We start from the raw sequence: 21,126 nt of genomic DNA, 5'->3' as shown, positions 1-21,126 counted from the left end.
CTAACCAGCCTTTGTGCCATTGAAGCTTACCCCTTCTTATCACATCATCACTGGCATTTTTACATGTCAGTGGTTTCTATGGTCTGGATATAAATGGTTGTTTTGTGTCTGGTTTAGGGCAAGCTTTTCACCCCAAAACAGTCCTCTATCCTCATCCCTTCTATCATGGTCTTCTTCGTCCACTGCCAAAGGACCCTGTTTGGGTAGGAGGTAACCCAGATCCACATGTCTCCTGCATCACCTCTTGCATCTCCCACTGTCCTCCTCCAGGTCCTGTGCTCCTCTGAGTTGGCCAGATGTTTTCTGTGAAACCAGCTGCTGGTAATACAAGCCACGGATCTGGCTCAGCTCTGGCTAAAGCTGGATTCAATATTACAGGAGCCATCTCCAAATCAAGTTCACCTCCTATAAATAAACATGAAACCTGGGATGTTTGCCTGGCCCCTGAAACAAAAGAGTTTTTGATACACAACCTAAATTTTTATTGTTAGTTAATATAAGAGTGAGGCAAACACAAAAATGAAGGCTGAGCCAGGATCTACACAAGCTTCCACAGGCAAACTAGCCAGTGTATCCCCTTAATGACCTCTAAAATGCCTCTTGCCTGTCATGCTAAATTGCATGGTCATTTTATGATGTGAACACATGTTCACAGCAAACTAAGCTGAGAACATCCATGAGGCAGATTGCTCTCAATTGATATACAAATTCTTAAAAGTGTGATTTTTCTCTCTCGAAGATGTAAGATTCCTTCTTAAAATCAACTTATATTTTCAAAACATAGACTCACCAAGAATGAATACACTAAATCCAGAGAGCCAAAGATTTCAGAGAGATGACTCAAGCCATGATCAAGACATCAGAGTTATGATCAGATCACTAGTTCCTATCAGAACCTGCATTTTTTTTCTGGAGGCAGGGCAGGAGGATAAACATTATAGTAACTCCCTTACACTGGCATTTTCACGGGAAAACCACAGCTTCCTGGATATGCGCAATGCTTGAATCTTTCTGCAAAACCACATAAAGACAAAATTTTGACATAAAAATATCACAGAAGCAGTGCTTCACAGGACATCACTTTCAAAACAGGTCTCCTCCTGCAATTAGGATAAGTACTGCCTTTCCTGCTGCAAAACAAGCTGATGCTGCTCTGTTGTGTATCCTGCCTGCTACAGCAGGTGCCCAGGGAAGAGTAACAAACAGATAATATTGAGCATATAAAACTGCATTTTCTAGTTATGCATTTTCTAGAAGACACAAAGGGAAAAGAAGCAGGAGCCCAAGCACGGTACTTGATCTATGTCCATGCAACAGTGCAATGTCACGCTTGTCCATGCCTAGAGCTGTTAAGCGCTACTGCAGTAGGAAAACTAATATAATACAGTAATAGCCAAATCAAATGAGACATCTTTTGTCTTCCCCCCAGCCTCCCTAAAAGTTTTGAATAAGAGCCATTAAATGAAAGGTAGACATGGGTCACTGCTCAAGGTCAGTCAATGCATCTCCTTCATGGTCAGTGACGTTGCATCTGGTGAGGGCTCAGCCACAGGCTCTCAGGAAGGTTTGGACAGGGGCTGTGTTGGTGAGAGCAGAGTGAAATCAGTGGCAATGAGAGAAACAGCTTCAGCTGTTGTAAAATTGAGGAGCTGAAACCAACTATCAACTGGAAATAGAATAAACTCTTTCAGTGGGAAGGTACCTACAACAACCATCTGGTCTAACAGCCTGACCAATTCAGGGCTGAGCAAGCTTAAGCACGTTGTTAAGGGTATTGTCCAAATGCCTCTGACACACTGACAGGCTTGGGACATCAACAGTCTCTCTAGGAAGCCTGTTCCAGTGTTTGACCACCCTCTCGGTACAGAGATGCTTCCTAATGTCCAGTCTGAACCACCCCTAGTGCAGCTCTGAACCATTCCCATGCATCCTGTGACTGGATGGTAGGGAGAAGAGCTCAGCACCTCCTTTCCAATTCCCCTATTCAGGAAGCTGTAGAGAGCAATGAGGTTGCCCCTCAACTTCCATTTCTTCAAACAAGACAAGCCCAGAGTCCTTAGCCACTCCTCACAGGACATTCCTTCTAGCCCTTTCACCAGATTTGTTGTCCTCCGCTGGACATATTCAAGGACCTTCACATTCTTTGTAAATTGTGGGGCTCAGAACTGCACACGGTACTCATGGTGAGGCTACAGTGGTATAATGACCTCTTTTGATCATCCAGTTGTGCTGTACTACGCACCCAGGAGGTGATTTGTCCTCTTGGCTGCCAGGGCACTGCTGACTGCTCCAAGCATGCTGTCAGCAGTTCCTCACTGTCCCCACTTCTCAGCTGGGAAAACAGAGGAGTGAACAAGCAGTGGCACATAGCAGTGCTTGTGCCATTACGGAAAAAGCTTTAAAGTTAACACATTATTTCTTGGTTTCCAATGATTAGTGAAACAGAGATAGATTTTTCTCAATATCCCAATTACCTTGTTTTTCTCACTTGTTCTTTAGCCATTACTTAGTTCAACTCAAACTTACTGTTAAATGTAGTCCCATCAATGCTGGTCAACAAAGCACTTAGGCACGTGCTTGACTCAAAGCAGATAACTAAGGCACATTCAGCAAAACTCACCCATACACCTCAGTGTTTTTTTTTCTCTGAATAGGGGCCCTCCATCATTTTAAAAGCTGTATTTCTTTCAGCATAAAGTACTGCAGCCACAAAAATCAATGCACTGTGCTCCATCAGTGTGCATCTGTCACTCAGCTCCCAGCATAGGAAAAAGAAGAGGCATAGAAAACAGTCACTCAGTTCCCTTCCTTTAAGAACAGCCAAGAGTAAAAAGATGCATAATTTAGCAGAAAGGTTTTATTTGTGTATCAGGTTATTTTAAACGTCAGCTAAGGTTAAGTTCTTCTCTACAGTTGCTGCTGGGTGTTGCTTCAAAGTCATTCTGAGTCACTGTTCTCCATCTTCATCTGCTGATAGGCCCCCAGGTAGTGATGGAAACATAACTTCCCTTGACATGGATAACCTCCAATAAAGAAGTGACTTCGCTTTTGACATGCTGATTAGAATAAACGAGGGAAGGCAGAAATGAAGAGGAAGGGGACCATAGCTCTTGAAAAGCAAAGAAAATTGTTCACATCCTACTCTATACTTCTGTGGCATCAGATTCACTTGAAGGTATTTGCAAAGCAGCAAGAAACTCATTAAACTGCTGCAAGGGCTATTGATGAAAATGCAAATCTTTACCTACAGTGTCTTATTCCACAGCAAATGAATAGCAGATCGGGAAAAAAACAGAAAGCTGTAGTTGCAGGTCGAGAAGTCCATCAGTCTGAAGTATCATCTCTGTTTTTCAGATCTCAGTCCAAAAAAAACCTACGGTCTGACTCCACTCAGATTTTCCATTAGTTGCATCAACACTGGCTTTAAAGAAATTCCTCCAGGCTTCCATGAGCCTGAATAAGGTGAGGATCAGAGCCTGCGTGTTCAGTAAATCAGCCTCAGCCCAGTACAATATGAAAGGGCTGTGCTCAGAGGGATACAGTCTGGCTGGCACTTTACAAGACCAAGAGAAGTCTCCTCCAGAGTTGAGCTTTTGTTATGGCCTGACACAAGACTTGCCAGAGCAAATAATTCTTTCTGTTATCTTCCATGGGCTTTGGATTAGGTTGCTTACAGTGAACTTGGCTGTCCAAAGCAATATTTTATGTGATCATCTAGCTTAGAAACCAGGTAGAAGATTTCCAGAAAATTCCTGTCCTGGTCTTCTAAGGAATCCTGCTGAGATAATGACTAATTCATTGCACTGGTTCCAGTAACGCCACCTGCAACTGGATCACACAGCCAGGGGCTTCCACTCTCTAAGTATTAACACCCCCACCTCAACCCCTCAGTAGGGTCTGCACTTGCTGTCACACACACATTTTACACAGAGCGCCAAACATTGTCATTTAGACCCATAAAAAGCTGAATTCAGCACCCTTTCTATAAAACGGATCATGAACCCTTAACACCACTTGCCTCTCCTTGGAATAATAAATTATGAGGACAAATGGCAGAATCATTATCAGTTTCAATATCCAGTCATAAATAGTCTTGTAAGAACACTCAAATGATGGTATTTTATTGCATTAGATATTACTTGCCATTAATTACAGCATGAAACTTTTGTACTTTGATGAAAAGCATTTTAGTCAGCTCAGTTATAAATTTAAAATAGTCTTAAAACAAAAGTCACCTCAAGTTGGGGGAGGGGGAGGTGTTTTCTCTATATATCTGAACACAAAATAGCATTACAAGCTTGGAACGACACAAAAGCAAGGTTTTATAAAAGCTATTTTATTGCATACGCATTCAGCTTTAGTGCTTCTAGCAAACTAACAGCACCCACGTCTATTTCTTTCAATAACATTGTTGGCAGCTGGATTTCACTGCTACAGATACTTCACAGTTCATTTGGTTTAGTAGGGGTTTTCTCACTAATGATGAAACGCTGTTGTGAATCAATGTGATCTAGTTTGTTACTGCCCTGTTTCTTTTGTTGGGATCATTTCTCCTTCCTTCTGCCACTGTAACACACCACACAGGACAGAAATGCAGCTAGCCAGAACAAGCCAGACATCAACAGGAGGTGGGTTCAGCACCTAGAAAATCTGGGATAACGACAGGACCAGAAGTTACTAGAAGTTAGCCTAACTTCAGTGGGAGTGGAGCTAAGATCTACACTTCCAAACAATTGTGGGATCAGTCTTCAGATCCCAAGAGAGACAGTACACACGGCAAGGCACTGTGTGGTTTTACTTGCATGACCATGGAGAGGACATGAAGGGTGGACCAGCCTCGACCTTAGAGGCACAAGTACGTGAGCTGCAAGGAAAAACAATCACAGACAGGGGTTCTTTCAGGAAAATTGCTGCTGTAGTGGTCAGTTCCCCAGACAGGATAGAAGAGCTTCTATTCCTCTTTACAAGAATTGAGTAATAGAGATGGAATTTGAAATCATGCAAAATATACGAACCCATTTGTTAAAAACAGGAACCCCTTGTTTCTAGCCAGGCTAGGAGTAAGGGGAGGAGTTCATAGAGAGGTTAAACCCTATGCGCAGGTCCACGGGGACATGGGGTGGAGATTGTAATGTAAATATCTTTGTTGTAATCCATTATTTGAGTTGCACTTTACAGGAATTACTATAGCAGGAACCACCTGAACAAATGGAGGACAAGTCTTACAAGAAACAGTGCAAGCACAGTAGTGACACAGCCTGATCTGGCTTTGGTGCCCAGTAATTCCATGTAACACACCACCTCTCCTGTCCCGAGTGACCATCATAACAGAGGGAGTCCAAAGTCACAGACTAAATCAACTCAATGGATATTTTGTGGACAGTTTACAGATATTTTACAGGAGTGGTCCATAGACTGAGGGAATGACACACATGATAAATGAAAGGATGTTAAGGGTGGAGGTTGGTAATGAGAATGTACTGGCTAGTGTGAGATCTGAGCATCAGGTAAATGGTATGCAATAAGAGATGGAGAATGTGCCAGGACTGGCTGGGATAGGGTCAATTTTCTTCATAGCAGCTAGTGCTGGAAGCAGCGTTGATAATACAGGTATGCTTAGTTATTGCTGAGCAGTGCTTACACAGAGCCAAGGCCTTTTCTGCTCTTCACACCATGCGGTCTTCTTGTGCACTTGTGCTGGTGGTGCACAAGAAGATATACCACACCATATGATGTCATGCTCAGCATACAATTTCCAACATACACAAAAAAAAAAAGAGAGACTGTACATATATCAATTTTGTGTAATAAATTAAGAAAATTGACTACGATCACCTTCAAAATAGTTCCATCTGAGTTGACACGCAGCTGCCTATGATGCTGCCTACATTCAAAGCAATTCTGCAGACCATTTTTTGAAAGGCTTTTGAGGATCTCCACCATTTTTGCTTTCCCATTTTCTACCAACACGGAACAAATTCCTTTGAGCACTGATCTGATCTTTGGGATCTCTTCACGAGAAGCCTCAGTCAGTAATTTAAAAGATTCCATTGTGGTTTTCTTCAGTTTCACAAGAAACTTGATGTTAACCTGCTGTTTACTTTTGCATACCAACATTTTCCCACCAAGGGTAAGAAAACCTCTATATTTGAACATGTGTCCACTCACACTGAGTGAAGTGATCAAGTTGAGTCTTGTCTCACCATGACAGGTTAGAACATGTTCTATAACCATCTCTTTGACTCTCCCCTTCCGTTTCTGGTTCCCAAGCTATAGGGTTAGTCTTGGCTTTTTCGTGTCAGACCTCAGTATAAACCTGGGAGAAGAAAGAAGGAGGAGGACACCTGGAGTTACAGTGCTTATCTTCCCAAGTAAGCATTATGTGTGATGGAGCACGACTTCCCTGAAGATGGCTGAACACCTGCCTGTCAATGGGAAGTAGTGAACAAATTCCTTGTTTTGCTTTGCTTGAGCATGCAGCTCTTGCTTTACCTATTAAATAATCTTTACCTCAACACATGAGTTTTCTCATTTTTATGCTTCTGATTCTCTCCCCCATCTCACCCTGGGGGAGTGAGTTGGCCAATCCATTCAGCATCAAATCAATATGTTCCCCTGAAATCCCTTTTCTGGTCATTCACCAATAGAAATCCTTATTCTTGCCTTTCACAACCCTCACCAGTTTCACCTCACTTTTGGCTTTTTGAACTTCTTCCATGTTGGAACATATCTGAGATCCAAGGACAAGTGACATTGTGGGGACTCATCAGCACTTACAGAAACAGATGTCATTGTTGCAACTCAACTGTTGCTTAAAGTGACCGTTTGCTTTTTGACACAAAAGTGAGAAATTGGAGAAAAAACATCTAATTGCTCACTTAAGGCAGCCTGTTCTTTCCCTTCTGCTTATCCAGTTAAAACCTCATTTGACAATCTGAGAGTTTAGCTCACAGTGCTCTTGCTTAAAATATAACAGATGGCCTCTAATAAGTAAATTGAAAAGTGCAAATAAGGTTAAAACAATTTTTCTTTATTGAATATCATTAACTTCAAGGCTGTCCACTTTAAAATGCTAATTAAACCTCACTTCTTTTTGCAGGGTTCTAGTGAAGAAAGATTGCCAGGGGGTAAATTCCTTTTGTTTGCAGAGGACTAGCCCAGCAAACTGATAGTAAACTGGGCTATAGCATGTCCCAAGCGCAATAAGTAGAGTTGGAAGTTTTCCATTTATCTGATCCCTTCCACACTAGTTCCTTCCCACAAACCAAACACAGTCAAGAAGGAAACTCAAAACAAGTCAAGGGTGAAACCCCACTTTGTCCACGTGGCAAACAACAACTTCTCTAAAGGTCACTACTAGTCCAACCAAATGCAGTTTTCAGCACAGGATTTCTGACACCATGTTATAGCCCTGCAAAATGCCATGTTGCAGATATGGGGCTCCATATTCCTGGCACCACACACAGAGTAGAAGAGATCCTTCAGCACCTTGCCCCACTTCATTCCTAATTTCTAGTTCAAATTTATTCCCAGTCAGTATGTGCCACTTGTTTATATGCCAGCATTGTTCTCTGGCTTGAATAGCTTTCCTCTTTATCTTTACCCTCAACCTGAAGGATTTATACCAAACAATGATATAAACTCCCAGCTTCCACTTACCAGGTGAAGAAAGTTAATCTTTTAATGACCTCTCTCAGGACAGCCTTTCTCTTCTCCTGATCAACGTATGAGCCATCTTCCACAACTCTTCCAGTTTTAGTTCTTCTTGCCTGAACACAATAAAGGAGATTTGCAAATGCCCTCCCAGACCAGATCACACCAGAGCCTTGCAAGAGACAATGCTCCCATCTCAACTGGAAAGGCACACAGGTAAGCTCAAGGATAATATTCACCTTCTTCATGGCCAGGTCATACTCAACAGTATCTAGTCACTGTGTAAAAAAAACAAACGAGTTAAAAAAACCCATAGAATCATAGAATGGTTTGGGTTAGAAGGGACCTTATAGATCATAGTATCATAGTATAGCAAGGGTTGGAAGGGACCTTATAGATCATCCAGTTACAACCCCCCTGCCATGGGCAGAAACACCTTCCACTAGATCAAGTTGCTCAAAGCTCCATCCAACCTGGCCTTGAACACCTCCATGGATGAGGCATTCACATCTTCTCTGGGCGACCTGTGCCAGTGTCTCACCACCCTCACAGGAAAAAAAAAATTCCTAATATCTAAATCTCCCCTCTTTCAGCTTAAAACTGTTCCCCCTCATCCTGTCACCGCACTCCCTGATAAAGAGCCCCTCCTCAGCTTTCCTGTAGGCTCCCTTTATGTACTGAAAGGCTTCTATAATGGCTTCCCAGAGCCTTCTCCTCCAGGCTGAACAACCCCAACTCCCTCAGCCTGTCCTCCTATGGGAGGTTCTCCAGCCCCCTGATCATCATTGTGGCCTCCTCCGGACTTCCTCTAACAGATCCATGTTCTTCCTGTGCTAAGGACTTCAGAACTGAATGCAGTACTCCAGGTGAGGTCTCATGAGAGCAGAGTGCAGGGGCAGAATCCTCTCCCTCAACTTGCTGTCACACTTCATTTGGTGCAGTTCAGGATACAGTTGGCTTTCTGGGCTGCAAAATCTTTCACTCCCTCTACTCCCTGCTAAAGGTTGAGCTCCCAGTGCAATACGGGTCCAAAAGGCACCACAACTAAGCCCCCAAAGAAAGCCTCATGCTCAAATAAAAGTGAAGCCCATAAATGATGAAGCTTGACTATCAAATGGCAGGCAAGGTTGTTTAACTGGTCCATTCATAAAGCATGCCAAACACACACATAAGTCTATGCTGAAAGGCTTTTAGGAGAGTCTGCCACACTGCAAACACAGTGAGATGGAATCAAACAAAACTCCAAGGCCATATCTTCTAAGCCAAGAGTCACTCTCAGAAAAAAAAATACACTTTCACAGCAAGGGAGATCTTGAAATGCAGCTTATTTGCTTATTTATTCAGTTGAATTGTTTGACTAAATCACATACTGGATTAGCTTCATTCAATGTCCTCCTTCTGCTTGAGTAGGCATTTCTTCTAAGGGACAACAACGGCAGGGACAAGAATAATTAGGCTGAGAAATGGAAGCTGAAGGAACATAGTGTCGTCTTTCAACAACATCTTTCTTGACCAAAAGGGTATTTCTGCTATATACAAGTGTCCTCAAGTAGGGCAGGAATCTAGCAAAGAAAAGATACAAGGAGTGACAGGGGAATGTCTCATCCAAACCTAACAAGCTGTGGCAGCAGTGTGAAGAGATGCTCTCAGGAGGCATGAGATGCGATATCAAAGTTGTGCAAGAAACCTTTCCTTTATATTTCTTTTCTGTGACATGTTTTATTTTAAGATAAAAGTCCTGAGCTATGAAGCAATTCCATTTCCACGCTGCCTCTCCAAGTCTTTCTCTTATACAACACAGCTTAGACTATTTTTCAAGGAGAATTCCATCTTCCAATACACCAGTATTTATCAGATCTGGAGCAGAGCTGAGGTTTTGGGAGGGTACTGCATACACGCCAGTCAGAGAGTAAATATTGTCTCCAAACAGCAAGTTGAACAGACCTTTGTTGTCCTGTGCAATGTTTGTCTAATCTTAAGGGAGCCATCTTCCACTGAACCGGGATACTGAGCTTGCAGGCATAACACAAATGCCTGAAAGAATCCAGTTTGAAGGGATAAAGACAAGCAAGGGCATGCCACAGAAGGACAAAAAGCAAGAATGTAAGTAGCAAAGCTCCCAGCCTGTGTCTGCTGGATATCTTCACACAGGTGTATGAAGACGACTGTCTGAAGGGAGCTGAGGAGGTCAGTCTCACGGATTTGACAGTGAGAACAGAGCAGTCCTGGAATAAGAAAGCTTTCTAGTTGTACAGTGGTAACTGGGGACAAATCTTGTCCCCAAAGTTCAGATCAGCTTTCAATGAAGTAGTCAGGAGTTTTGGCAGAAGAAGAAAAATAGGTTTTTTTCTGTCCTCCACACAACTGCCTTTCTACTAATCAGGGAGAAATGGTTCACTCAGGTGAAAAATCACCTGATCTGTTGCAGACATCTACCACAAGATAAGATGAACAACAGGTAAAACCTTTTATTCTTCGCAGTCCTCTCCTTTGAGTATAAAAGGAGCCCAGATGAGAGCAGACACAGATGTCCACACTGGTGAAATGAATCCCACACCTGAGCAAAGACTTCTGTTTGGTTGATGAGATGCTAAAAGAGAAATAACAACCAAATGGATGCATTACATAGTACTATGGCACAATATACCAAATATGAGCAAAACTGATCACAGCATCTTAACAAAGAGTGTACCACAGATACCTGTCGTTTAAAGACTTTAGAGCAAGAAACACTCTATGCATTTAATAACATCCCCAGTTGTTCTAATCGTCAGGCTTATACGTCAACTTAGTGAAAGACTGAAATCTGAGATCATAGCAGTATTCATAAGCAGTGATACCCTGAGGATTAAGGACAGCTATGTCCTTCAAGAAGGCTGAACAAAATCATGGAGTTTCTACAATAGTCAAGACATTCCCATAATCTGGGATCACCACAGAAGTATCATTCTGTTTTCAAGGCCAACTTCCAGAAGAAACAGAGGAGAACAAATAAAGCAAAATGATTCTAGGGGTGGAGACAAGTTCATTCAGGAAACTGCCATATATGAGAAGTTCTTGGAATCCTGCAGAAATGAAATCAGCTAACAAGGCAAGCAATGTACAAGAAGTCCTATCTGCTTCAGCAGAGGAAAAAAAAAAGGGCTCTAGGGGAAAAAAAATCTGAAAATCTTACATTCTTGTAATGTAAGCTTTGATGACTGAAAGCTAAACTACTTGACCTGGCTTGAGAGGCTTGACCTAGGCTGTAATCAAAGCACAGAAGATGAGCAGGGGCTGTAACTACTCTGAATATCCCAGACAAAGATGTCCTTCTCACACACTTCAGAGACGTGCTCAGAAAAAAAGCGGGTTACAAAAAAAAATTCATCCCAAATTCTTTTGCCTTGCACTGCACATTGTAATTTTGACCTGCACAAGATGACTGTAAAGTAATAACAAGGTAGAGATCATTTGGCGCAGAGAAGATTTTGTACTCAATTTGCACAAGTGTAAAACCCCATACAAGAATATCAAGCCACGTGGAATCAAGACTACAGTCACCTTCAGAGAAGCTTAAGGAAACACTTCTCATAGGATAGTGATCCTCCAAGATCTGAGGGAATGTCCTACCTGCTAATCATCCTTCACCATGTTTTTAATTTGTTTGCCAATTTTAACTCAATTTTAACTGAGGGTTAAGACATCACCAAAACCAAAATCCTGAAGTATACAAAAAGTCAGCAGCTGGGGAGAAGGAAAATCCAAATTACCACCTTTCTGCTACGGAAAGGGATATAACTTGGCCCCATATCCATGGCAAGCACCAAGAGCAGACAGTTCAATACTGTAAAATGTTATTCTCGTCTTCCCCCCACCTACTAACCTGCACAGAGCAATCTGGGGATCAAGATGACAGAAATACGGATGAAACAAATGATTTGTTGAAAGTTCTGCTTTGGCTTTTTATGGCTTTAGATACACATCCTTCACTGTGCTGCTCTGTGATCTATTGTGGTAGCCACAACTCCAAAGGAAAAGAAAGCTGAAAAACAAAAAGGTCCCACTGGGATCGCACATGGCAGTATTCAGCTCAATTACTTACTAAAGCACCAACAGAGCATACGCTTTTTTCAGTACCTTACTTATTCAATCACAGCTCCAGCTCACTCACACTGATCCCTTAAGAAAAAGCAAACATCTTTTCCTATTTGTTTCCAGCTGCAGCACAAAAGTCTTTAAAGACTTCAGGCTGCAAAGAAAACTGTTTATCTTTGGGTCATAGTACACCAAGAGCTTGTAGGTGAATCCAGTGCAGCTCTGATTGACTGGTGAGTGCAAAGGACCATCAAGGAAAGGAAGCTGCTTGGATTTTTCCATGTAACTCCATGACCCACCTCCAACCAAGAGTGGCTTTGCTTGTGCAGGACAGGAGCTGCAGGTCAGACAGCAATAAGCAACCTCCTTGCTGCCATCAAGGGTTGGGTTTTTTTTCATATGAGTACAGTTTTCCAGCAGATTAGTATAGACTGGGAATAATTCACCTGGCCTTTAAACACAAAATCTAATCTTTAGTCTATACAAGATGGAGATGCCATGTTGATCACCTTGAAAAACAGTAAAGTCACTTATGGGGGAGGGAGGGACTCAATCTCCATCAAATGTCTTGAGGTAGAAGATATTGGTTTGCCCTTAGATTTCTGTTAGGTAAGATGTTTATTAAGTCAGCAGTCTCTCTACTCCACCCAACCCAAAAAGCACAAGGTAGACAAGCTAGAAAAAAAACCCACGTGATTTTGGAAACCAAAGGGCACCAAATCCCTCCATCACTGGGAAATTTTTTAAAGAGAGTTGCATGTGAGAGCAAGAAGTGCATGGTTCCTCAGCACATGCATTCCTGCAAAGACCAAAAGAAAAGAGTGGTGGAAGTCTTACAGCAGCATTTCTTCAAAGGACATTTCTATGTGGAGATTTATTGAGTTTTATTTTATTTGACACCAGTCACTGAACACGTGCAACTTTGGTAAGCTGGGAAAAAAAAAAGTGCTTGTCTATAAATTCTTATTCTCCAGACACCATTCCTCAGAGGCCAGCCCTAATAAACCCATCACCACAGCAATACTATAATTCAGTGGTGCTCGACTCCTGGCCCTCCAGAGCCTTGAATCGAGTCTTTTCTCAGAGACTCATGCAACAGTGCCTCACCTGCCCTGAGGAAACAGTTGTTTAATGTTAACATGGGACACATCAGAGAGCCCCAACCCAGCCCAATCAAGCCTTCTCCCAAACCCAAAGAGAACTCAGGCCCAGAAAATAGTTAAACCATCTACTCAACACCCTACTAGCACCATGTAACACTTTGTTAGGAAACAATATATTATCTAGAAATGTTCTAACATGCTATGAGCTGGGAAACACGAGCTTTAACATTCTTCAGCTGAGTAAGGAACTTACCCCAAGTTTCCCATTTCACAGGCAAATAAAGACACAAAGCTGCAAGAGACATCAGTCTTCTCGCTTCGATAACACAACTCAGCCTCTTTTTGGCAAGAAATTGTCACCAAAACTGCACAAAATGAGAAAAACTCTCTAAATCTCTTCCCTGTGTGGTTTAACCTTCATGATAAACCAGTAACCAGGCAGAACTGAAGACTAATGATAATGACAATACTGCTTAAACCAGTTGGCATAGTTTAACTTGCACTGATGAATCCTTCTGTGTCTCTCTACAGCCTTGCTCAATGACAAAGCAACTGCTGACGGTGGACGCCTGTGAGAAGTATTATACATTTTAGCACTGTACCTTGGGACTCAGAATAATAAGCACATAAAAGAGATAGATGTGTATTTGTAATGCCACCTTTTAAAGCAATTGCTTAAAAGAAGCCTGCTTTAGAAACTCGGAAATGTAATTCTTGACCTTCCTGAGTAATCTGGCTAATATCAAGAGAAGTTACAATTATTCAGTTGTGAACGAGAAAAAAAAAAGGCACTCTTCGTACTCACGAATTAAGCACTTAAATAGAAAAGGGAGAGTGAAGGAGGAATGTGCCCATTCCCCTGCAACTGCAGAGGTGAGCTACGGCAAGGGGATCCCACCCTCACTACGGAGATGCAGCGGGGCCAGGGAGAGTCCTCCTATTCCACTGTAATGTGAAGAATACAAATTCGAGTCACCCATCTCCAGCAGGGACATAATGCAGCTCTCAAATACTTAATGAAGAGATCCTCTATTCCCTACAATTCCTTGGCTTATTCCATAGGCACATTACAATTTCTACAAGAAGGGAAAAAAAGCTTCACTCACTTTCATTACACAAGTCTCACTTATTCCCAGAAGAAATTATATCTTAAGGGAAAGATATGGGCACTGCAGCATGGTGCAGTAAAGTGTTTTCACTTGCACTCGGTGACTTAGGATATTCAACCAAATTCCACAACTCCGGCCAACTCTGTAGAAGGATCTCCTTACTTGTATTTTCCCTTAAGATTTTCTCAGCTAGAGGCCACTTCACCTGGACTAAAACATTTGAAATGAAAGAGTAGCAATAGAGCAAGACAGTCACCGGTTCTGCTCAAGAACTCCAAGAAATAAATGGGATACTGGTAGTTTAAAAAACATTGACCTTCATGCTCTGTTGGGATCAGAGCCCTACTATGGCACTTGCACTCAGGACAACACAAAGAATGTCATAGCCATGCCACCTGAAGGAGGAAAGGAAAACAGTATAACCCCAAATCAGAGTGCAGATGGAACTGACTCTGCTTTTTGAAACAGAAAGGAAATGTGTAAACCTTCCCACATTTGTTCCCTTACTTTCTTTTTCACAAAACTGATGTAAAGTAGAACATTGTGGAACAGTGTCTATCTCACATAGAGCTTCTGTGCTTCCCACAATTTGTAAAATCCAACCACATCATGTTTTATCACACAACAGACTTTCCATAGCGTCACGTAACAAGAATTCCCCTTCTTTGAGGATCCCAAGGAGTTTTTAAAGACTTTAATCAGCCTTCACACCACCAATCTCCACATATTAAAGAAAGACAGGATTAAGTTAGTGTGCTTATGCTTTCTATTGGTTTCATGTCAGCAAAGATATAAACAGACAAGTTACAGGTGTACAGAAAGATCGTTTCAAAAGATTGAGGCAGGAGACGTTGTGGAATTAAGATACTGTCCCAGATAGGTATGCAGAGAGGCCGGCACACTGAATACATGGAATCAAAGCTCATAGAGATGAGCACAGCGATTAATGTATACAAGGGACTTGACTTTGTCATCCAACTATTCCAAGACAGCAAGCAGGATCTGGAAAGTACCCAAGAAAAATTGAAGTCACAAACACACAGAGCAATATGATACTTTTTTAATCAGGTCTTCAATCACAATGTAATTTCTTCCATGAACACACCAAACCCAGACATTTAAAAATTATTTGTCTATGAAGAGGAACAAAATGATTTAAGCAACTCCAGTAAATTCCAAGCAAATTTCATTTGATCTTCTCCTTGGGAGTCCACTCTTTAGCCAACTTATAAATTCTATTTGCTTCTATTTCGCAAGACAAGAGGAGGCTGGGTTGTAGATAACCTTCTGTTCAAGCTCAGCATATCTTTTCAGAAGTGGACGATAGAGCTAAAAAGGAAAAAGAAATAAATATGTCTAGCTTGAAAAATTAGATTTTTAAATCACTCTGCAGTTAAAAACATTTTCAGACATGGAAAATGCAGCACCTTCATAGGTACCTGAAGGTTTGGGATCTTTCTTCCCAATTTGCTCAAGAAAATGCTGCACAGACTTCCTTCTTCAAATGTCACACCCCATTTTACCATCTCCTTTACAGCTTAATTTTATGACACGCACAGGTCGTTCTTATTGTGATGCTTCTCTCGCTATAAGCAGAAGTCATTACTTCCAGAGAAAGCAGCTCTGCTAAAGTCACCTCTCCCAAGCTGATATGCCCCCTCAGTAATAGCTGTCCTAATCACTCAGGCAGAACTCCTGTCCTTGCCTCCCTCCGCTCCTCAGGATGGATCACTGCCTTCACTCCCTCCTCCCCTGCCTTGCTGATAAGCACAATACCACTCCTAGCACAGGCAAACACCCCTGTCAGAAAGGTCCTCCTTGGCCAATATGCTGACCAGGGCCTTCTGAAGTACACTTCACGCTCCCATATCTTTTGAAACTACTTCTCTCCTTCACATCTTTCACAGCCATGATTTTTCCCAACTACAATATTCTCTGTGGCCAGGCTCCTTGCTCACTGATCCCAAGCCCAGGGATACAAATGCAGACCCAACTTCTTTCCACAACTACACTGAGTATCTGAGTAGCTTTTTTTAATTATTTATTTCCCTAGCTAGAATTCTACAGGAATTTTTAGACGTAGATTGTCATAACCATAAAAAAGAAGTATCAAGAGCCAAATGGATTAAAACCCCAGATTCAAACAAGTCCTATACTTTTGGATACGGGCAAGATCCATGTTGGGATTTGTGTCATTTGTTTCGCCTCTTTTTTCCTCTGTTTCAAATTCATCACAGGACATATCACAGATGTGCTGTGTGTATGTGACCAGAATACATAGCAGAAATCCTGAACAGAGCCCATCCCTACTGCCGGCTCCAACCCCAAATTATGCTTCATCTAGATTCGGGAGATACACCCATTTCATTATGTCCTTTTTCTTGTTTTAACGGTCTATCTAATAAAATCAGTAGTTTGACAAGCCATACCAGGACAGCTTCACTCATTTGCTCGCTCAAGCACAGAGCTGGGACTGCTAGGAGCCAGTGTGGGGTCTGGAGCAAGCTTGATCAGTCCTTAGGAGGATGCCATAAGGTCACATCCCTGCTGCAATAAATCCTACTGGCCGCCAGTCTAGTCTACAAGCTCTCTGCACTGAGGTTATTCATAATCAGGGCAGTCTTGCTCCTGGCTCCAGGTTCAGAGAGGTTATAGAGCTATAATGAATCATACCCAGTAAACTGAATTACTGCTCTCATCAATAAGTGAGACCCAGCATTTAATGCATTTTATCCTTTTCCAGATAAGAGCCACAGCCAACAACCGTATATGCATGAAAAATTCAGGAGGAAGATGTTCAAGAGTAAACTATGAGGTTGTAGGAAGAGACAGGGTTGCTCTTGTGCAGTTTTATGCACGGTTCTGCAGCAGCTGCAGTCTCACTTAGAGTCACACTTCATGAGATGAAAGAAAATATCATGAGTTTTTTCTCATCTACCGTGTTTTGTGCTTGAGTTTCAGGGGTTAGCAAAATACTCAGTTTCTGTGTTTCTTCCTGAACAACGGTTTCAAGTCTGAAGAGCAAATCATGGATTTATCTCTTCATTCCCATCTTCCACGATGGCAGGTAAGAACAACTTAAGAGACAGACTCTGCCTGTTATGATCAACTCCTCCCTTTTATGTACCAGATGTTACAGAAGTTTAAGTACATTTCTTCAACAGATTAAGTATACCAAGGGAAGAAGAAAAGGAGCACCTATAGCAAATGAAAAGAGAGACTGTTCAGTAGTCAAAGCCTCAACAGGACATTTTTTAAACTTACCTCATGGTGATTAACTGAGGCTTACAGTGTCTGAAACTTACACTGATTAAAACAGAGAAACCTCACTCCTACCTCTGCAACAGACTTGTTCAGTGATGCCAGGCAAGTAATTTAACACATATATACTCCAACTCCTCTTCTCCACAGGATAGTGTTATCGAGATCCACCGAGAATTATGCAGATTTATGGGGTTAGAAAATAAAATGCACCACTGTAATGAAATGCCACATGACTCAGCATGGTATTTTTAACTGACTACATGAGGACCCTGGGGGTTCAGTGAAGTATGTATATTTATTCTTTTCATGTTCCCAAACAATATTATTGCTCCCATTTCTGCTAAATATGCACATCAGAGTAAACAAAATACTGAGCAGGCAACTATGGCTATACTGGGAGTATCAGTATGTCAAAGAAAAACATCTCCTTTATTCACTGAAGCATCTATAATAAAGCCTTACTATTTCTTACTATGCTATTCTGTAAATTTGATAAACCCTAGGCACTTCTTGATCAAGATTCAGCACAAAGAGCTGCACCGGTAAGCGAGCTCAGCCGCCGAGAAAGCTGGCTCCATACTGGTCATCCAGCAATATTCTTACAAAATACACAATAGTGCATGTACTAGAAGGTTGGGAAGCACTACTGTTAATACATCACTCTGAATTAAAGTGTGTCAAAATAAATGAATGATCACATTTACTGATATAGTTTCTTATACTGTTTATTGGACTTAAGCATTTAGCTTGCTAATTGAGAAAATACAGGCATTTGCAATAAGCTTCCCAGCCATTAGTGTAAATGAATGCTGCATTGTGGACCAGCTGAAAAAAAATGAAAAAAAAATTAAGAATATTTCTTGACTGCTCCTGTTCATTTGCAGTAAAAAGCAGCACAGTTCTGAGGGCTAAGCCAAAGTTTTACATTCCTCTTTCTCAAGGAATTTGGCTGTAATACCACCAGCACATCATGGCTGATAATACACCATGGTCAATAGCTGGGTGAACATGAGCCAGCAGTGTGCTCAGGTGGCCAAGAAGGCCAACAGCATCCTCACTTGTATCAAAAATAGTGTGGCCAGCAGGAGTAGGGAAGCGATTGTCCCCCTGTACAAAGCACTGACAACGCCACACCTAGAACACAGTGCTCTGTTTTGGGTCCCTCACTACAAGAAAGACATTGAGCTGCTGAGCGTGTTGAGAGAAGGACAACAAAGCTGGTGAAAGGTCTGGAGAACAAGTCTTATGAGGAGTGGCTGAGGGAACTGGGATTGTTTAGCCAGAAGAGTGGTTAAGCATTGGAACCAGCTGCCGGGAAGTGGTGGGGTTGTGAACACCTCCTTCCCTGGAGGTGTTCAAGAAGCATGTACACATGGCACTTCGGCACATGGTTTAGCAGGCATAGTGGTGTGGGGCTGACAATTGAACTGGATGATCTTAGAGCTCTTTTCCAACCTTACTGATTCTATGATTCTATGATAAGCGCAGCAGTACTACAAGCTTTTCACAAGCAGTATTTTACACACCGGCTTGACACTAGCGGAAGTCTGAGGCCAAAGCAGTGCAGCTCACAAAGTAAGGAGAAGAAAACACAAACTACACCAACCAAGAATATGTGCACAATTGTGTCTACACAAGACACTTCTCCAAGTCTGCCACAACTGAACTACCTCCACAGAACTTCAGGCAACTCCTCCTAAGTGACTCCAGGAGCCTTTTTCCTGAGGTAATTATATAGATTTACTTTTATAACTTAGGTCCAAAGGGAATAAAGAACTCTCAATGATGCATAAAAACTCAAGAACATAAATTCGCTCTCTGTCATAGCCTCAAACCTAATATATCAGGTCATGATATTTAACAAAAGTAATTACACGAACCACAACACGAACCTTATTATTGTCCATAATTTAATTGTCCTTGTTATATCACAGCCTTTTCTCCTGCTTATCTCTATAGTCTACTCCACAACATGAGCTGTACTTCGACGGCTTCATTTACAAACCTAAATGTCTCTCCTGGGACAATCTGGCCACAGTCCAACAGTCCCACAAATAACTAAGAAAATGCTAATGATAAATACTGCATTACAACAGAGAATAACTTATCCTGCCCTCCCTAGAAAATGTATTCAAATAAATGTTACCTTGCTCTCAAGTACAGATAAAATATGTCATCCTCGTACTATATCTCACCATAGTACCAAGCCTATGAACTCAGCAGGGCTTTTACTGTCTTTGTGCAGTCTGGGACAATGGGACATTGCCCCTCTCATCCTCCTAAAGCAAAACTAGCTCCAAATTATTACTACAAGTGACAATCCACATGGACCCTTCTATCTCCTGCAATGCTGTGTTAGCCAATGACTGGAGCAATTCAAAACTTGCAAATTACAAAGATGATGCTGATGATTATCTGATTTTAAGCTACCTGAGTACATTTAATCTACTCTGAATAGATTAAAACTAATCAGTCTCTCACAAATACTTGCTACTTTTGAAAGGTTCCTTTTTTTTTTACCAAATTCAAATTACTCAGAGATTTGCCTAAGAAATCAAGACATGCAGATGTTTTATTTTTACATCATAGGACTTGTTCATCTTTCTTAATACACGAAGAATACTTTTAAAGCAGAAAGTATATGACAGTGTCCTGAAATATTCTGAAGACTACTCCAAGGAACCACAGCTCAAACTCACTTCATTCACTTCGAATGTTCATTCTGCAAGCCTATCTTAGTCAGTTTAATAGGTTTAAAAAAACCCAAAACTTATTGGCTACACAAATCACCTTAATCAAATGCCCATCAATACCTATTATATTTTTTTGTGGTTGTGTTATTATTACCTACTTTGCACTAAATTACCAGCCTAAACCAATTCTGGAAAACAACCTCCCTCCTCCAAAATCTAACTCAACAAAAATACCATTATTTTAAATCAATAAATAGGTCATTATAACCTTCCTGGGTAATAGGGTCACTTCTATAAATCCACCAACTTATAAGGCAATTCACCGAAGTCAAGAAAAACTGTTACTTCTACATTAGCCCTTCTCAAACTTTTGCAGGATTAATATTAATACATTTCAGTACAGTCAATAATGCAATCAAAAATTACACATCCAGAGGTAGTGAACTGCACTACACCTTCTCACTACCAAATCCTACACAACAATATTACAATAAATCTGACAGTACAACATAGGCGCATGGCCTATATAAACACAAGTGATCAACTCCAGATAATCATGTTCTCTCTCATGCCTTTTTGCTTAATTAACCAACTAGCCAACCATCTCTGTTTTAATAGATTACTAAAACAGAGCTGAATTCTAATGCCAGAATAATAGATTCTTTCTGTCTGTTAACATATATTTATTGCTCTACAATCTCCTGGTTATTTCTGTCATGCATAGTGGTTCTGATTAATCTTTTTCCTTGAGGGAAAGAGCAGGCTCCAAAGAGGCAAAATGACTCTTTAATTTGTGCTGTTCTGAAAACAGGGGAGAAGAATTCATCAGGTTAACCCACAGATGATGACTTCAGCTGGCCTGATTGAGTTACCATGATGGTTACCACCAGAATAACTTATAACCTGTTTGAGTCTTGACAGAATTAGAAACAAGCTCAAGCTGGGTGAGCCCACACACTACAAACAGACTGTGAAATCAGGTTCAACTAAGAGACTTAAGGTCACAGCCACATAGAGGGATTTATCCTCTTTTCAGTGGTCTCTTCCAGGCAGGATGGTCTGCTACAAGATAAAGTCATATTTCATAGAATCATAGAACAGTTCGGGTTGAAAAGCACCTTAAAGATTCATCAGTTCCAACACCCCTGCCAGCAGGGACACCTTCCACTGGATCAGGCTACTCAAAGCCTCATCCAACCTGGTCTTGAAAACCTCCAGGGATGGGGC

At 41.5% G+C, this 21,126-nt stretch overlaps 1 protein-coding gene across 3 annotated transcripts in view; it reads right to left on the bottom strand.

Annotated features, from left to right (window-relative positions):
• Positions 1–14,834: 14,834 nt before the first annotated feature.
• Positions 14,835–21,126, bottom strand: part of XYLB (xylulokinase) — a 97,611-nt gene continuing 91,319 nt past the window's right edge. The window contains exon 19 of one of the 3 annotated variants that reach the window (XM_009558300.2): positions 14,835–15,271. In XM_009558300.2, the coding sequence (XP_009556595.1) occupies positions 15,188–15,271 (84 nt within the window). In that variant the 3' untranslated portion in view covers positions 14,835–15,187. The remainder of the gene's footprint in view (positions 15,272–21,126) is intronic. The other 2 variants (XM_054059798.1, XR_008448750.1) reach the window with 2 other exon arrangements.

The sequence above is a fragment of the Cuculus canorus genome, chromosome 2 (assembly GCF_017976375.1).
Source record: "Cuculus canorus isolate bCucCan1 chromosome 2, bCucCan1.pri, whole genome shotgun sequence".
In the NCBI taxonomy this organism is placed as follows: domain Eukaryota; kingdom Metazoa; phylum Chordata; class Aves; order Cuculiformes; family Cuculidae; genus Cuculus; species Cuculus canorus.
The sequence above is the reverse complement of the archived record's forward strand: the minus strand, read 5'-3'. Positions and strand labels throughout refer to the sequence as shown.